Genomic DNA, 15,713 nt, shown 5'->3' with positions numbered 1-15,713 from the left:
CCTAAATTATTGGCACACATTATCGTGACGGCAAATTAGTTGACTTTGACCATTGAAATTGGGGGACTGTTGGGTCCCATTTGTGTTGGATACACACACGTGTTTAAATCTTAGCTTTATGGACAATATAAAAGTTTATCCAATTTTTTTGTTTTATTAAAAAGGAAGAAAAAAAGGTTAATACGGGGCCCACATAGTCGGCAAGATTGGACTTCCTGTAATCTGGTAAAGGAGGAGCTAAGCCATTTTCAGAATTTCGGTCCAAATTAAATAACTTAAATTGCTGACATGTGTAACGAAAACTTCGTAAAAAAAAGAAAAACAGTTTTGATAATTTGCCAGACCCTACATTGTGCAATTTCACTGAGTACGTTATTGTAGTTTTGATAATTTGATCTTCCTATTTTCCGATTTCTCGATTATCATAAAAAAGATTTTTATTTTATCTCTATAATGGTTGTAAGTTTCGAGACGAAGATTCTTTGACCGGACTCAGGTTAGAATTCTAGCCCTTCCACAGTAGTATCTCACTGATGGCTCGGGCCCCCAGGAAGGAGGCCTTCTTCGCCTTCCACCTAAGCTATGCAGGAAAGGCCCAAAGCCAATCCCAAGGAACAGTGAAGCTTCATAGGGTCTTTCTGTCCAGGTGCAGGTAGTCCGCATCTTCACAGACATGTCTATTTCACCGAGCCTCTCTCCGAGACAGTGCCCAGATCGTTACGCCTTTCGTGCGGGTCGGAACTTACTTGATAAGAAATTTCGCTACCTTAGACCGTTATAGTTACGGCGTTACTATTTTCACTGCCCAATAATCAATTTGGTCCCGAGGTAAGGAATAACCAGTTATTTCAAAAGATGTCGTTAATACAGCTATCTGCATAGAATAAATAGAATTTTCCGAAAAAACCTGCTAGTGGAGGAATCATTCTCAACAAGTCCATAAGAAGTGATCCCATTTTTTCATCGGGTCCGCATAAAGACCAAAGATCTTGAGCGACCGATCCGGCAGAACAACTCAAAAGATAAAGAAATATCTTGACAAGTATAAGGAACTTATAGTCAATCCTGGGCCGGTGCTAGTTTGACAAAAAATTAAAGAACTCTTAATCGTCCGAGAATTGCTAGGAGTTTGTTAGGTCTAAGAGAATATAATACTATACATATCTCCATCTTCCCACCACTACAAAGGACATTGATACACAAAAGTCCGGCAAAATCGTAGTTCATCTAGTGCTTATTGCAAGTGTTTGCTATTAAGCAACCCTGATCAATGGATAAGAATTACTTTCTCTCGCTCTTTATTATTTCTAGTTGATATATTATTTGCGTTGTTATCATTATTAGGACATTTCCGTTATCTTTACATTATCAAATGATCAACTGAATTTTATTTACTCATATTGCTCGTGGCATTAAAATTTAAGTTTTGACCTAATAACAACTTTTAGGTTAATCAATCCGTTATTAATTGTTGAAACCCTTTCGCACGCACTACACCAAAAGAGGCTTTTAGTGGCAATATATTTTCCTTTTAGCGGCAATAGTTATTATCACAAAAACATTTACCAGCAATTGGTTTATGCCATTAGATCCAAGGTCAGTAAAGCCTTTAGAGATTTATTGTTAGGGTCAAGTTTGGTAGATACCGGGTGAATAATTGATTCTAGAATATAATTAGCGGCAATTAAGTTATTGCCGCAATTTAATTGCCGCTAAAAGCATATTATGTTGTAGTGACGTAAGCAACATTACGTGACGACTTCTCCATTAAGCACATAATTAAGGCTAGCTTTCTTTCCTTAATGTTAGTTGTATCGGACCCATTCCTATTCGTTCATATGTTAAAATTTTGGATATGTTAAAATTTTGGATTCGCCTCTGACCGCAAATTGCTTCATTCTTTATCAATTAGGAACTTGTACTGCGTGCATGAAACCAAAAAAGAACGTGGAAAATAGAAATTGTATGAATATTGGTATTGTAATGTTACAGAAATCGGTATCATGTTAACATGACTAAATGTAGGTGTTGTCAACATTGTCGGCGGTAGATGAACAAGCCACGACCAACTTACGTGGTGTTTGATTTTCATGTCAAGATCTCCTATACACTCATATTTCATTGGTAGGAAATTTTCTAGTTTGATAAGAAATTAAGTTTGTCGTCTTTGACATGATACCCATTTCATATTTCTTACTATTTTAAAATTAAGACATTCAGAATTTAAAGTAGTGGTTGTAAAGTAAACTATATATATTGCACGCATAACTCATATGTACTGTGGGATTAGTACAAATATAATTTTAAGGATTAGTACAAATATAATCGAAAACAGTGAGTGCATCTGTACTTACTGCAAAAAGAGATAGATCAGCTCGTGTTGACAATTACTTTGTTAGTGGAGGGATAAAAGAATAACTATAATAAAATAATGTAAGAGAGCATACGAGGTTTATGCATATCATGACTGCACTCTTATAACTGGTAAGGGCTAATTAGCGCATTCACGGCTTATCTCGTAAAAGAAAGAAGCAAATTCAACTATTTCATCGAGTACCTGCTATAGGATATTTGAGCATTTTAATATTACAAATTATCATATTAAAGTTCCACATTATCAACATTCGGTTATGGCAGAATGTTGGCTAAACGTGGCCTTACTTTCATCTTCTCCCACTAACTCATTTAACCTCTAAACCATAATTCTCCCATTATTTACTCACATTACTACCCCACTCTTATCTTATTCAATTCAAAAATGATATTGTTAATGTTAGTCATCCTGACCATGTGGTGTGTGAAAAATATTGGAGAGTTCTTGAAAAAAGTGAGGATAAAAGAGAGTTTTATTTAGTTGAAGGAAAGTGTTCTTATGGTGGAGCTTTGGACTCTCAACTAGTCTGGAGTTGTTTGAGTCACGCGATGTTGATGGTTTGTTATACCCTGGAGGGGACAAGTCAGAGTTATACTGATGGACCCGTGAAGATTATGACGCAGTGGGCTTGAATCTCCTTAAAGAGAGCGAGATATCTGCACCTCAGCCTAAAGAATCTTTATTTTATTTTTCTTCATTTTGTTCATTTTATTTTCACCTGTAATAATTTGTGGTATATTCACCAACACCTACTATTTTCATCAACACAGATACTAACCGGATAACTCTGCCTAGTCAAACTTAAGCAGATGAAAAGACATCGCCTAGTATTTTTTTATATTTGTTGGGATTAAAACGCTAATTTTCAAAGTTTAAACTTCTGATATTTGACTACTATACCACAACCTTGGAGTTAAACTCATTGTATGTGTTGGATAGAGGGAAATATCGTCATTGTATATGTAGATAAAAAGCATATTAGGCTGATTCTCCTTCTTTAAGATTCTCAAAGGTGTATGTTCAAAACTAGCCAATGCCTCTTCCAAAAAAACAAAAACTACATTGCGAGAACTTAACCAAAGAATTTCTTTTGGAAAAAGTACAAACACTCGGCCCCAGTTTTATCTTGTACAGTTTCTAAATAGAGAGGCACATTAGTCAACATATCCGACTAGGAATTCCATAAATTCCTGTGATTTTGATAGAAAGTGAGAAAATGTTTGGCCTCATTTGACTATCTAAGGATCTTTCCTGTTGATGAACCGAACTTGAAAATGCTGATAGATTGGTTAGTTAGGAGACCTACCTTTTTTGCGCATAACTGTTGGATAAATCACTCATTGAAACTGAGATATTTGTGGGGACGATATTGTATTTGCTTCTAGATTCTGGAGTTGAAATGTTGTTAGGCTTTACATCTTAAAAAAAGATAAGATCATTAATGACCGTTTATGTTGTCTCAAAGACATTAATCAATTTTAGTTTCCTTTTAGGGCCAACTTCATACTGCTATTTTGTAGTGTCCAAACAAACTTCCAAACCAGTTTGGCGCGCACATGTACCGAATAACCCTATCATCCAAAGACTTACATAGATAGGCAGTAATTTCCTAGCACTATAATTTGAACTCTGGTATCCCATAATTTTCATCCCACTTCATTGACAGCTAGACTATCCCTTGGGTGCGGCGACAGCTTTAATCGGTTATACCAAGCAATCTTTTGAATGAGATAAGAAAATCAGCAGGCTGAGGTCGCTAGAAAGTTAAATTCAATGAAATTAGCAAGTACTTGCATTACAGGAGCAGAGAAGGAGAAGTTGCAATGAGTTAATGACCACGTTAAGCTCCGACTAAGACGAGAAACATGAAAAATAGAAGCTTTCTTATCAGTTATGAATAAGGAGAAGCTCAAAATAGTATACCTGCAATTCCTAGAAACTCCTTTGTACAAGATTAAGTGCCAAAATACAGATAGCCAACGATAAATACCAGAAAAGTGCTGCAAATAACTGAACCAAAAGTCAGTTCCATTGCATTTAGTCACAGCACAAGGTCATCGCGAACATCCGAAAGGGCTTTTGATCATATAGTCAAGCTCTTGGGTTTCCTTCCTCGGATACCTATCAAGCATCTCTGTCATCCAGGCCTAATATGTACCCTCCGCAAAAGCAACTAGCCAATAAACCAACATTGATGCATCATTTAATGGTAATGTAACGATTTGTACCATGTTTAGCCCAATAAGTCTTAAGATCAATGGGCATAGACAGATCGTGGTCAGCTACTGCAAGCCTTGTAAGCAATCTGCTAAAAACGCTTCCACTCATTTTCCTACCACCTAAACGGGCATGGCGTTTGTTTGGCAATTGTGGTAGTGGATATTCTGACAGATATGTAGTGCAGCAAGATGACTGCCATCCCCCACTTCCCCATTTGTAACACTGCCTTGGTATTCCCGTACATGTGCAAACAGGTATTGGCATGGTAGACTCGTCAAACTGGATCTGGTTTATCGACCCAAGATCCTGAGCATCCCATTCAGCTTTAGATCCATCCGTTGTAAGATGCCGATTCAAATCTTCATTCACTTTCTTTGCCTTCTTTGGAGATTTTGCTGACTTCGTTGACATGCCTTTGTTTACTTTTGATCGTTTTACTTGGAGTGCCTTAGCAGCTTCAGATGAAATGGCCGATATAGGAAAAGCATCAGCTACGGGCACATCCCTATTTATACAAACAGAATCAGTGTTATTGTTGCGATGATTTTTAGGTTGACTGGGGCGCTTTGTCCCACGTGTCCTACTACCCAATGTGCCATTCATGGTACTTTCTAAAAAGTGGAGGGCAGCCATTGCATTGTCCCTTTCTTTGATGGCAGTATCTCGCTCAGCAAATGCGGCATCTCGCTGTTGGATTGCAAAATCTCGCTCAGCGAATGCTTCCTTCTTTTCAATCACCGCTTTATTCCGTTCTTCAACAGCAGCATCTCTTTCAGCAAATATCATTCTGATTTTCGTATTCATTATGATAGCCTCTTGGTCCTTCATCTGGTAAGGAGGTACCATGTTCCACTACAGTGAAAGTAAGAGTGGTGAAGTGCATTAAAAAATGATCATAACGTCAAGATATATCCAAAACAAAATAAAATAGATTAGTTCCAAGGTTCTGCTCCTTACTTATAATAACACATTCCTGTTATTGGACGATTCATTATTTTCAGTAAATTTATGTGATGTATTCAGTTAATTCCCAACTAGCTTGTAATTAAGGCGTAGTTGTTGTATTGCCTTAACCTTTTCATAATTAAAACAGTTGAACTTTTCTTACCGGTGCATGACCTCCTCTGGAGCAATCCATTCTGTGTCTCCTATTTTCGCGGTGGCCCCCATCGTCCATCTTATCTATCGTGCTTGATGAAGAGCAGACTTGTATCTGCCTCTATATAGTATTTTCTGGATCTAATGTCAACTAGCTCTCTGCTCAACAGTCATCCTGCAGAATAAAGAGGGGAAGGAATAAGAAGGTTGCAGAAGTATTTTTTCACACTAGCTATCGCAATGCAGGTATAATAAAATAAATCAGCCATTACTGAAGCACATAAGAGTGTCAATAAATTGTCCAAATATACAAAAGAAATTGGCATAACACAGAGCACGGATGCTGATCGAGCCAAAAAAAATAAAAATAGAGAGAGATATTATGGCTACACTCAAGTAGCAACAGCGGCCAGCCGGCCATCTAAATTGTGCATCAAGCCTTAGCCTTATGAAAGCTAATCATCCCCAAACACAAAAAATCCTCAAGCGGTGCTCATGTCTCAAGATACGACCCACCTCCATGCAAATAGTAGGTCAAATTGACCAGTTTACCTTAACGAATTAAATACTAAAGATGCTTTTATTTATATTTATAGAATTAATAGACGGTAAAGATGGACAACTAACAAAATGTCAGGTATTTAGACAAATATCACAAAATAGCAACATAATAGCAGAGCAGTTCCACCTTCTGGAAGCAAACATCTCAGCTGCCATAGTGTGCCTAGGAGGTCAGACAAAAATTTAGCAACTAGTGAACGAGCTTTTACTTTCCTTTGAGACATAATTTTCACAATAGTGCACGAGGAAGGTGCATCTAAGAAGTAGATATGAGAAAAGACTCTCTTCTAGTGCTTGAGAAAGAAATGTCTTCCCATACATCATATTGCCAAGCCAAAGGAACAGGCTTATCTTGCTAAGTAACTCAATTTATCAGTTTTTCCTCCTCCACAATAATACAAGACGAAATGTATATCTAAGAAGCAGACTTGCTTGAGAAAAAGAGCAAAAAAAAAAAATACTACTATATGTTTTTCCTGAGATTGCACAAATGAGGAGAGATCACTTTTATACTAGCAGGAAGATGTTGTATATGACATTCATCCTCCTTTCATACACAAATCTTCATAACGTTACATCAGATGGAGCACACAGTGTTGGTCCATGAAAATAAACAGAAACATATAGACAATAAACCTACACCTTCTCTCTCCTCTCTTTGGATAAGTACTACTGCCTGGCTAGTTGTTTCATATTATAATTGCCAACTTACTTGCTGCCAATACAAATGTCTAATCGCAAAATTAGAGTTGACAACATATCCTGAGCACAATCAAATAAAAATAGTGAAACATTCGCATCAGACACAAAGTTCACAAAAAGAATCACCCCTACCGGTAAGTTTACACTTCCAAGAAAAGAAATAGAGAACAGTGATATGGCACGAAAAGCCAACTCTGGTGGACGCAGCATGGCAAGCAAGAAAGGTGGAAATCTGCCTCGAAGATTACGCCAAACTATAAGTAGAGGAAAGAATGACAGAAAGAAACATACGAAAGCCATGACATGTATGTACACAGGAACCTCTGATAGAAAAGGGAAAAGGGCGTCGATTTAGTATATAAATAATCTCCCTCTCTCTCTCTCTCTCTATATATATATATATATGGACAGAGAAGGGGGAAAAAAAAAAAGAGGGAGGGGCAGGGGTAAATGACGCATAATCCAACATAATCTCTGCTGGTGGCTGCTAACGAAGTCATTGATTATCGAATTAGGCTTATCAGGAGACAACAGATGGCAAAATAAAACATGTACCAAGCATAGGAAAAAAACTGATGTTTGACTTAATCTCAAGAGGTTGCTGGAAATTTTGCATAAGCTCCCCATTCAATTTGAGCTTCACTAACCTGCCAACTCCGGAGTATAGCTAACCATTGGACAAAACATTACTTGATTATTCTGATTTAGAATTATTTCAGTTGGTCTAGTCGGTCAACTAGAGAAGCATTCCAAGAACCTAAAACAATTAAAATTTGCAAAGCAATACAGAACCAAACTAATTACTCAAGCCAAGGCCATGAAATTCACGTTTCCCTTGACCTAAAACTGCATCCTTGAATTAGCAGAATCAAGTACTCCTAACTCCAATCATCTGAAGTAATCTAAGTTGACACCATGCACAAGCTAGCATCCAGTCTCACATATCCACTTTGTTTTAATCCCAAAAGCAGCAAAGAGAAAGCTTTATATATTTCTATAACCAAGTAACTAACAAATTCAGTAAAATGAAAGTGAATTGGTTTAAAATAATGAAATAAAAGCACTCATGACCTTTCAATAGAGAAAACAGACCAAGACATATTCAACATAACTACAACAACGAAAAGAAGATTTCTGAGACAGTTGCTTTTTATCAGGGAAAAAAACTATAGTAAGAAGGTTCTCGACTTTTCTTCTTCCTTATTTTGCCATCTTCAGTACCAATAGGCTAGAGAAGGACCAGGAGATGAAGTAAACATTGAACGGTTCTCAAAAAAGAAATCCTGAAATTTTATGCTTAGATTGGTAGTCACCGCTCTATTGGACACTGGAGATACCTTGGTCCACTAAGTAAAAATGGACCGTGTTTCAGGTTTTAACTTTTATCACACTTGCTGGACTTCTTTTTCCTGCTCGAATTGATGCAGAAATTTAAGCTGTTTAACATCTAAAAGACATCAAAGAGCTGGCCAAGATTTCCTCCTAGTCACATATCTCAAGTTTTTACAAGAGCTAGTAGAATGCTTTATCACCTCAAATGACATCCAATTTTGTATTTTCTTTTCGTGGTCGAGCATTACGTTGTGGAAAGTGGACAAATACATATACACAAACAATTGGCTGGTTAAAAATATGCTCAATACGATCTTTGAATTCTGCAGCATGAGAAAATTAATAGGAAGAAGTCCACAACAAATACATTAAACTATCTTAAAAGCAAACAACAACGACAACATACCCAGTGTAATCCCACAAAGTGGGATCTGCGGAGGGTAGAGTGTGAAAAAAGGCAGAAGTAGATCATATTTTCTTCTTCCTCGCCTCCGATAAGAATCCATAAATTAAACAATATTTAGGAACTCACAATGGGTCACCAGATTTAAAAGTAAACCTACCTACCAATTAGGGTGAATTCATATGACTAACACCAATTTAAGCAGAGGTGTAGCTACATGCAACACCCTTCACCATAAGGGTATTCACTGCCGTTACTTCTTTTTCCAAACTGCTTTCATTTGCTTTTCCATGAGCCGAGGGTCTATCAGAGACAACCTCTCTACCTGCCAAGGTAGGAGTAAGGTCCGCGTACACACTACCCTCCCCAAACCCCCACTTGTGGGATTACACTGTGTATATTGTTGTTGTTGTACGGTGAGATATTACTTTTTATACATATACTAAAAATCTTGAACACCCTCAATGAAATTCCTGGCTTTGCCACTGATTTATTTAAGTACTTCTCTAGCGCATCAGTGTGCAGCGCAAGCAATAAAATTAGATACGTTCTTGAACAAAGATCACTACAAAATCAATTTTCCGGAACACCTAACACGAAATATAATATTTTTCTTCTTATGAGTCACAGATAAAAACCTGTAAACTGTCAATTAAAGAGCATGCAGAGGCAAAATACCAGCAAAACAAATAAACTAGGGTTTCAACTTCCAAGCACAGAGAAAAAACAACACCGACGCAGTAATAAAAGATTATTGTAATATGCAGAAAGAGATAGAGAGTTAATTAGAGTGAGAAACTGAATGCAGAATGTTTAATTATGTTTGGTAAAAGATAATTAAGGGTGAAGATTGTAGAGAAAGAAACTTACAGGGGAATTAAGTATGATCATTAGCGCATCGCCGGTGAGTGAAAACCCTTTTCCCAACCCCTCCAGTGGAAGGAACTAGTATGTTTAATTATGTTTCTTAAAATAACTTCTTTTCTTTTTTATACTTAATGAAAAAGGATTAATTCAATTTTTGAAATATAAACATGTTTTAGGAGAAAATCCGTCCTTTTTTTTTTTTTTTAATGAAACTCCTCAAGAGATTTGTCTTGTAACATAAAATAAAATACAGTAATTTGTAGGGTGTATTTCAGAAAAAACAAACACTTTGTTTTTTGAAAATTAATCAATATGTTTATTATGTAAAATGAAATAAGATTCTCGAATTTAATTATTATTAGCCTAATTTGAATTGGGAGTAATGAATAGAAGAAAGTTATGGCGCTACTTGTTTGTCGTGAGTATTCTCGTCTAGTCGTTGATATGTACTTCCACAACTCAATCAATACTTCTAATGGCAAAAGCAGAGTCGAGATTTCGACTTTATAGGTTTGAATCATAGGAGGAGGACCTCAAATGCTAATAAATAGGTTCTAAATTTAATATGTGTGCATACTTAATGATTTTCTTACTGCAAAAATATTTTCTAAGCAGAAGCTACTGGTTTCAATCAGTCCTAATTATATTGGTAATTGTTATGTGTTTTAAGCACTGAACGAATTTAATATACTATATTATCGTGATCAAAATATTTTTGGAAAGTCGTGATTGAGCCTTTTGATGTCGAAGGCAGGAAAACATAAAAGATTTTAAAGGATTTTCAATCAATACACTGTCTAATGTTCTTCACCGGTCATTATTTTTATTCTAATGGATTTTAAATATTTGCATAATTAATAACACAAAAAAGTATATTAGAAAGGATAACATAGTCACCATGTAATTTTTAAAATCATAATAACTCGGACAAAACATTTTTTATTTTATTTTCTCAACTCAGATAAAACATTGTTACGAAAGAATAAGCGAAAATGTAATATCCAAAATGAGAGGGGAGATATGGTTTTATGAGGCCAAATCTGAGGGATGATCTCAGAAATTATCTCTATCTTATATTATAATAAAAAGAAGGATCATGATGAGTCGTAATTTACGAAAGTTGAGTAGCACCAAGAAGAATGAGGAACTTTTTTATCGGTTACTTCTAAAAAGTAAAGGGAAAAGGGTAAAAAATATCTATATACTTTGTTTTAATGGGTAAAATTATCATCCGTTACAATTTTTTTGGGTCATTTATGTCCCTGCTATGATGGAAGTAACAAATATACCCTTAGTTTGACAAAAATCCCCAAATTGATTCAATAACCTGGTACAAAATAAACCCACTACCATATTTTACCCGCCCTGACCCGCCTCTTAAAATAACCCAAGCCTTCCTACTCGGATAATGGCAAAACAGAGCATAAATCACACTATACATCCAGCATTGTTACATAGCAGTGAACATTGATTTTAGTACTGTAGCCCTGAAAGCCATCCGTTAAGTATAAAGAATAAAACTTTAATATAAACTGGTCACGACGATGGCTTAATCTTTTTCACATTCCACCCTGTTTTTCTTAGACGGAGATGGCAATAGTACTTCCATAAACTCTTGAACGAGGAAAGGAACAGAGACATTGTGTTGGGAGATTTGGAGTACTCCGATAGGTATCGTGACTTTGGGTATTGTAGGAGGATAAAGATTAAGGATGCTATTCGCAGGATGCACAGAGGAAGAGCGACCGGACCGGACAAGATCCCAGTGAAATTTTGGAAGAGCTCAGGCAGAGCAGGTTTGCTGACAGCATTGTTTAATGTCATCTTTAAGACAGCGACAATGCCCGAAGATTGGAGGTAGAGCACAATGATTCCTTTGTACAAGAATAAGGGGGACATTCAGAGTTGTAATAACTATAGGGGTATTAAGTTGTTACACCACACCATGAAAGTTTGGGAGAGGGTGGTGTGATGAGGGTGAGGAGAGGCGTGTCTATCTTGGAGAATCAGTTTGAATTCATGCCGGTGCGCTCGGTTACGGAAGCCATTCATCTTGTAAGGAGACTGTGGAGCGGTATAGGGAGAGGAAGAAGGACTTACATATGGTATTTATCGAGGTGTACCATATGGTATTCATCGAGGTGTACCTATGGAGGTGTTTGGAGGCTAGAGGTGTACTGATAACGTCCAAATCTACTCCTCAAAGAGAAAATGTACACGGTCGTATGCAATATAATTACCCAACTATGAGTCGGGGTCGAATCCCACAAGGAACAATATACTAGGCGATCAAGCAAGTAAGGAATTTTCACTTCCTACACTAAGCCAAACACTTGATAATATATTGTTTTTTGATTTAAGTACTAACAAAGCTAAAACTAATCTAGAAAGCAAGTAAAATGATCAATGGTCACAAGAATAGATACAAAGGAAATTACGCTCAAGTAACGATCCAATGTATTTCATGATTTACAAATAATGGTGAGTTTATATTACTTAGTCTCGGATAATGACTCTAAATTAGCTTATTCTGAAGACTAACTAGAATACCTAATTAAATATCCCTAAAGCAATTAGGAGCATTAAGAACACCCGAATATGGCTACAAGTGGTGTCGCCTATCCCTAGGTCGATTTCCATTAGATGAGGGTTAACACCCCAAACTCTTGTTAATTATTCTTTCTCAATCTCGAGTTTGCCTCTTCCAAGTTTAAATCGAAATAAATGGGCGAGTCCTACGGTTAGCAATTCCCTTAAGAAACATTGAAGAACAAGAATAATTAAAACAATATTAACTCACTTCTATTAATTATAAAATCATTCAACACATAAGCAAAACAAGAAATTCAATCCAAACTTAAACAATGTATACTTCCATCAACAAGGTTCAAGTATTGAAATGAAATACTATACACATAAATATTCAATAAATAGCAGATGAAGAAATGGGTAAAGAATTTCTCATTGGGTGCCTCCAAATCTTCTCTTCTAAAGTGTGAGGATGAAACCCTAGCTCTCTAAAACTCTCCAAGACTTGTGTTGAAATGCCAAAGATGCCAATATTTTCTCTCTTATCTTCCTTTTATAGTCCCACAATTTTGCAATCAAAAACATGTCCAAAGCAGCCACTGATTTTCGAAATTTGCAAATCTGTCTCGTTTTTGCAAAACTGTCCCTTTTTGACAGTTCTTGCAAAACTGTGCAGTTTTTGTCCAATTTGGCCTCTTTTTGACTTTATTTTCACTTGGTTACTTCCGATTACTTCTAAATCACATAAAACCTGTAAAATAGATGTAAACGATATTAAATGCACTATTTTCTCAATCAAACATACCAAAAATATAAGATTAAAGAAGAGATAAGTTGGTAAAATACCAACTTATCAAACCCCAAACTTAAACTATTGCTTGTCCTCAAGCAATTCAAATCATACAATTTCCTTCAAAGGACTCCATTCAAAAGTGCACCAACATCATACCAAGTCAAAAAGATACACTTTAAGCACCAAAACATGACTTTGATTGGTACAAATTATTAGGCTACAAGCATGTGAAACTTCAACCAAATAATTCCCTCCTTTCAAAATACAACTTCAAGAATGCAATGGAGTTTCAAAAACAATCAAGCGACAACACTCAAGCCTCAATAAGTTACTCAAAACCACTAGTTTACTAGACATGCTCATTTGACTCTATTTGAAATTTTTCAACATCATCAATCTATCGTAATCCATATGCCCTCACAAGAAAGAAAGTCTCAAAATCACTATATTCACAAGAACAACACAAGGGACTTAAACACAAAGTCACTCACACTAAAAAAAGAAATTCTAGTGCTAACAAATATCGCACCATAAGCTTGCCCTTATTTTCAATCATCACTAACTCAAGAACATTCGATTGGAGATTACATAAGGACTTTTTAAGCTTGTAATGTGGGCTTAGGGAAGGGTAGGATAAGTATTTGGGATACAAGTGACTACGCCCTCCTTGAACACTACACAATACCTTTTGTCCACTTTCCTCTTCATTTCAAAACATCACTCCTTCCTTTCATACTAGTTTCCCCAATTATTCCAACTTCTTTTTGTGCAACCATTTTCTTTATTTCTAATGTTTTTGTTCTTTTCCAATTCTTTTTTTTTTTCACAAAGATACATTTTTTTTGCACAAAAAGTTTGCAACCTTTTTGTGTTTTTCAAATTTTCTTCATTTCTTTTGACTTCTTCACAACACCACCCTTCACCGCTTCTCAAGCGATACTAAAACCCCCAGCTTAGGCTTTTGGCCTCAGATTCACAATTTCATGTTCAAGGAGGGAAAGGTTCAAAAGAGAGACTTTTCATAAAAAAAGGGTAAAGGCTTGAATGTGGCAATCAAAGAAAAGGTCATAGGCTCAAATGGGGTTACTAGTGATATTATTTATGCAATGGTAGGCTAGAAAGGCTAAAGAGGCTTTTTCAAAAATCACAAAGATAGCCCAAGGTCATCTCTCCAACCAACATAATCAAAATTAGAATTAAAAGACTACCCGGACAAGTTCTAGATGATAAAAGTAAACACAAGAATTATTCAACAAACACTCACCACACATGGCATATGAACTAGTCAAGATGGATCAATTTTATTTCCTAAGCAAGAATAAATAGAGCAATATCTCATCATCCCAAGTAAAACTCATCTAGTAGGTAAAGAGTCACAAAATGAGCCAAAAAGTTGTCACAAAGATCATTCCTTCTATGCATCTTGCTTCTCTTTTCACTTAAAATTCCACTTGGAGGGGTATGCTCAATTAAATGCTTCACATGCAAGAGACTAACTCTATTAGTACCAAACAAGCCAAGAGTTTCCACAATTTTTCCTCAAAGGATCACCTACACCTAAACTACAAGACTAATTAAAGAAGCTAAGAAAGAAAATAAAATAATGAAAGTGACTAATCTGTAACATGCCAACAGAACGAAATTTTGAAAAATTTGGCCATGTTCCATTTGCAACGACATCTATCCACAGCCACACCAAAAGGTCACAAAACAAGCCCGACAAGGATACACAATATCCATGCATAAGATAAAAGCCCGGCAGGGGCACAAAACAAGTATAAACAAAATCTAATGTGCTTTTTGTCACCCCCAACTAAAAACATTGTTGTCCTCACCGCACAATGACGGACGCAAAACTAGGCAGCTTTTTGCAAATCTATCGATTAACGATTTCCGCAATTTTCAGCGCCATCTGGTTGGGGTCGTCCGAAAATCGAACCCGCACAAATCAACTCCAAAAAATTCTGAAACTTTGCAGATTAGTCAAAAACCATAAACTAAACTATTCTAAAAAATAAAATTTTGAAAATGACTTAAAATTTTGAAAACGATGGGTTGCCTCCCACCAAACGCTTAAGTTAACGTCGCGGCATGACAATTGTCAACTTTACCACTTTTCCTTCCATTTGGAAGATATGAATTGGGCACCCAACTTGGACTCAAGTTTGTGACCACGATTAGCGGGGGGTGGTAAGTAGATGAAACTCAAACGTCAATTTCCTCATTTTACACTTCTTGGCTTTCAAATGAGGAATGTCATTTTGCCTTCTTGATCTTTCAAATTGCAAAATGTAAGGCACTTGTCTTTCTTCTTCGCCATCCAACAAGGATGTATGTGGCTCAATTCCTATATCACCATACAAATCCAATGTTGAAAAATGCTTGGAGTGAGACTTCAACCTCCCAATTAGCAAATTTTTTTGGATTTTGACATTCTAATTTTCCCCCGAACTAGAGTCAATTTCAACCATATTTCCCATGAGAATGGTTGACTTTAATTCTTTTCTTTTTCTTTGGCATCTCCAATTAGCATAAAGTCGGTTGGAGGACGTTCAATTCTTGATTCCTTCTTTTCAAAGTCCAACATGGGCATTATCCTCTCATATTGAGCATTTGAGAATTCTTCTTGATTTTGTTCAAATGCCCATGGATGATTTTTGTCTTCAATCTTCAAGCCATTTTGGATACTAGTTTCCAAGTACTCCTCCAAGGCTTTTTGATTTTCATTTCCTTCATCAAGTAGGCACTCCATCATGAGCTTGAACTCTCCATTTTAATCATTCTCAACTTCTTCCACTTCTATTCCCCTATCATTGTCACAACAAAAAGTAGAA

General features: G+C 36.3%; 1 protein-coding gene across 3 annotated transcripts; it reads right to left on the bottom strand.

Moving 5' to 3' along the window:
- Nucleotides 1–4,226: 4,226 nt before the first annotated feature.
- On the bottom strand, nucleotides 4,227–9,715 carry LOC132065076 (protein BASIC PENTACYSTEINE4-like). Of its 3 annotated transcripts, none has more exons than XM_059458310.1 (3): nucleotides 9,561–9,715; nucleotides 5,703–5,867; nucleotides 4,227–5,446 (listed from the first exon to the last, which is right to left on the bottom strand). In XM_059458310.1, exons 2-3 carry the CDS (start codon nucleotides 5,769–5,771, stop codon nucleotides 4,574–4,576), a joined length of 942 nt encoding a protein of 313 aa, XP_059314293.1. In that variant the 5' UTR covers nucleotides 5,772–5,867; nucleotides 9,561–9,715; the 3' UTR covers nucleotides 4,227–4,573. The 3 variants fall into 3 exon arrangements, with proteins under 3 accessions (XP_059314293.1, XP_059314294.1, XP_059314295.1); XM_059458311.1 differs by lacking the exon at nucleotides 9,561–9,715 and adding an exon at nucleotides 7,760–8,839; XM_059458312.1 differs by lacking the exon at nucleotides 9,561–9,715 and adding an exon at nucleotides 7,088–7,272.
- Between the last annotated feature and the right edge of the window lie 5,998 nt (nucleotides 9,716–15,713).

The sequence above is a fragment of the Lycium ferocissimum genome, chromosome 7 (genome assembly GCF_029784015.1).
Source record: "Lycium ferocissimum isolate CSIRO_LF1 chromosome 7, AGI_CSIRO_Lferr_CH_V1, whole genome shotgun sequence".
In the NCBI taxonomy this organism is placed as follows: Eukaryota; Viridiplantae; Streptophyta; class Magnoliopsida; order Solanales; family Solanaceae; genus Lycium; species Lycium ferocissimum.
Note: the sequence above shows the minus strand (reverse complement) of the source record. Positions and strands in the feature narration are given on the sequence as shown.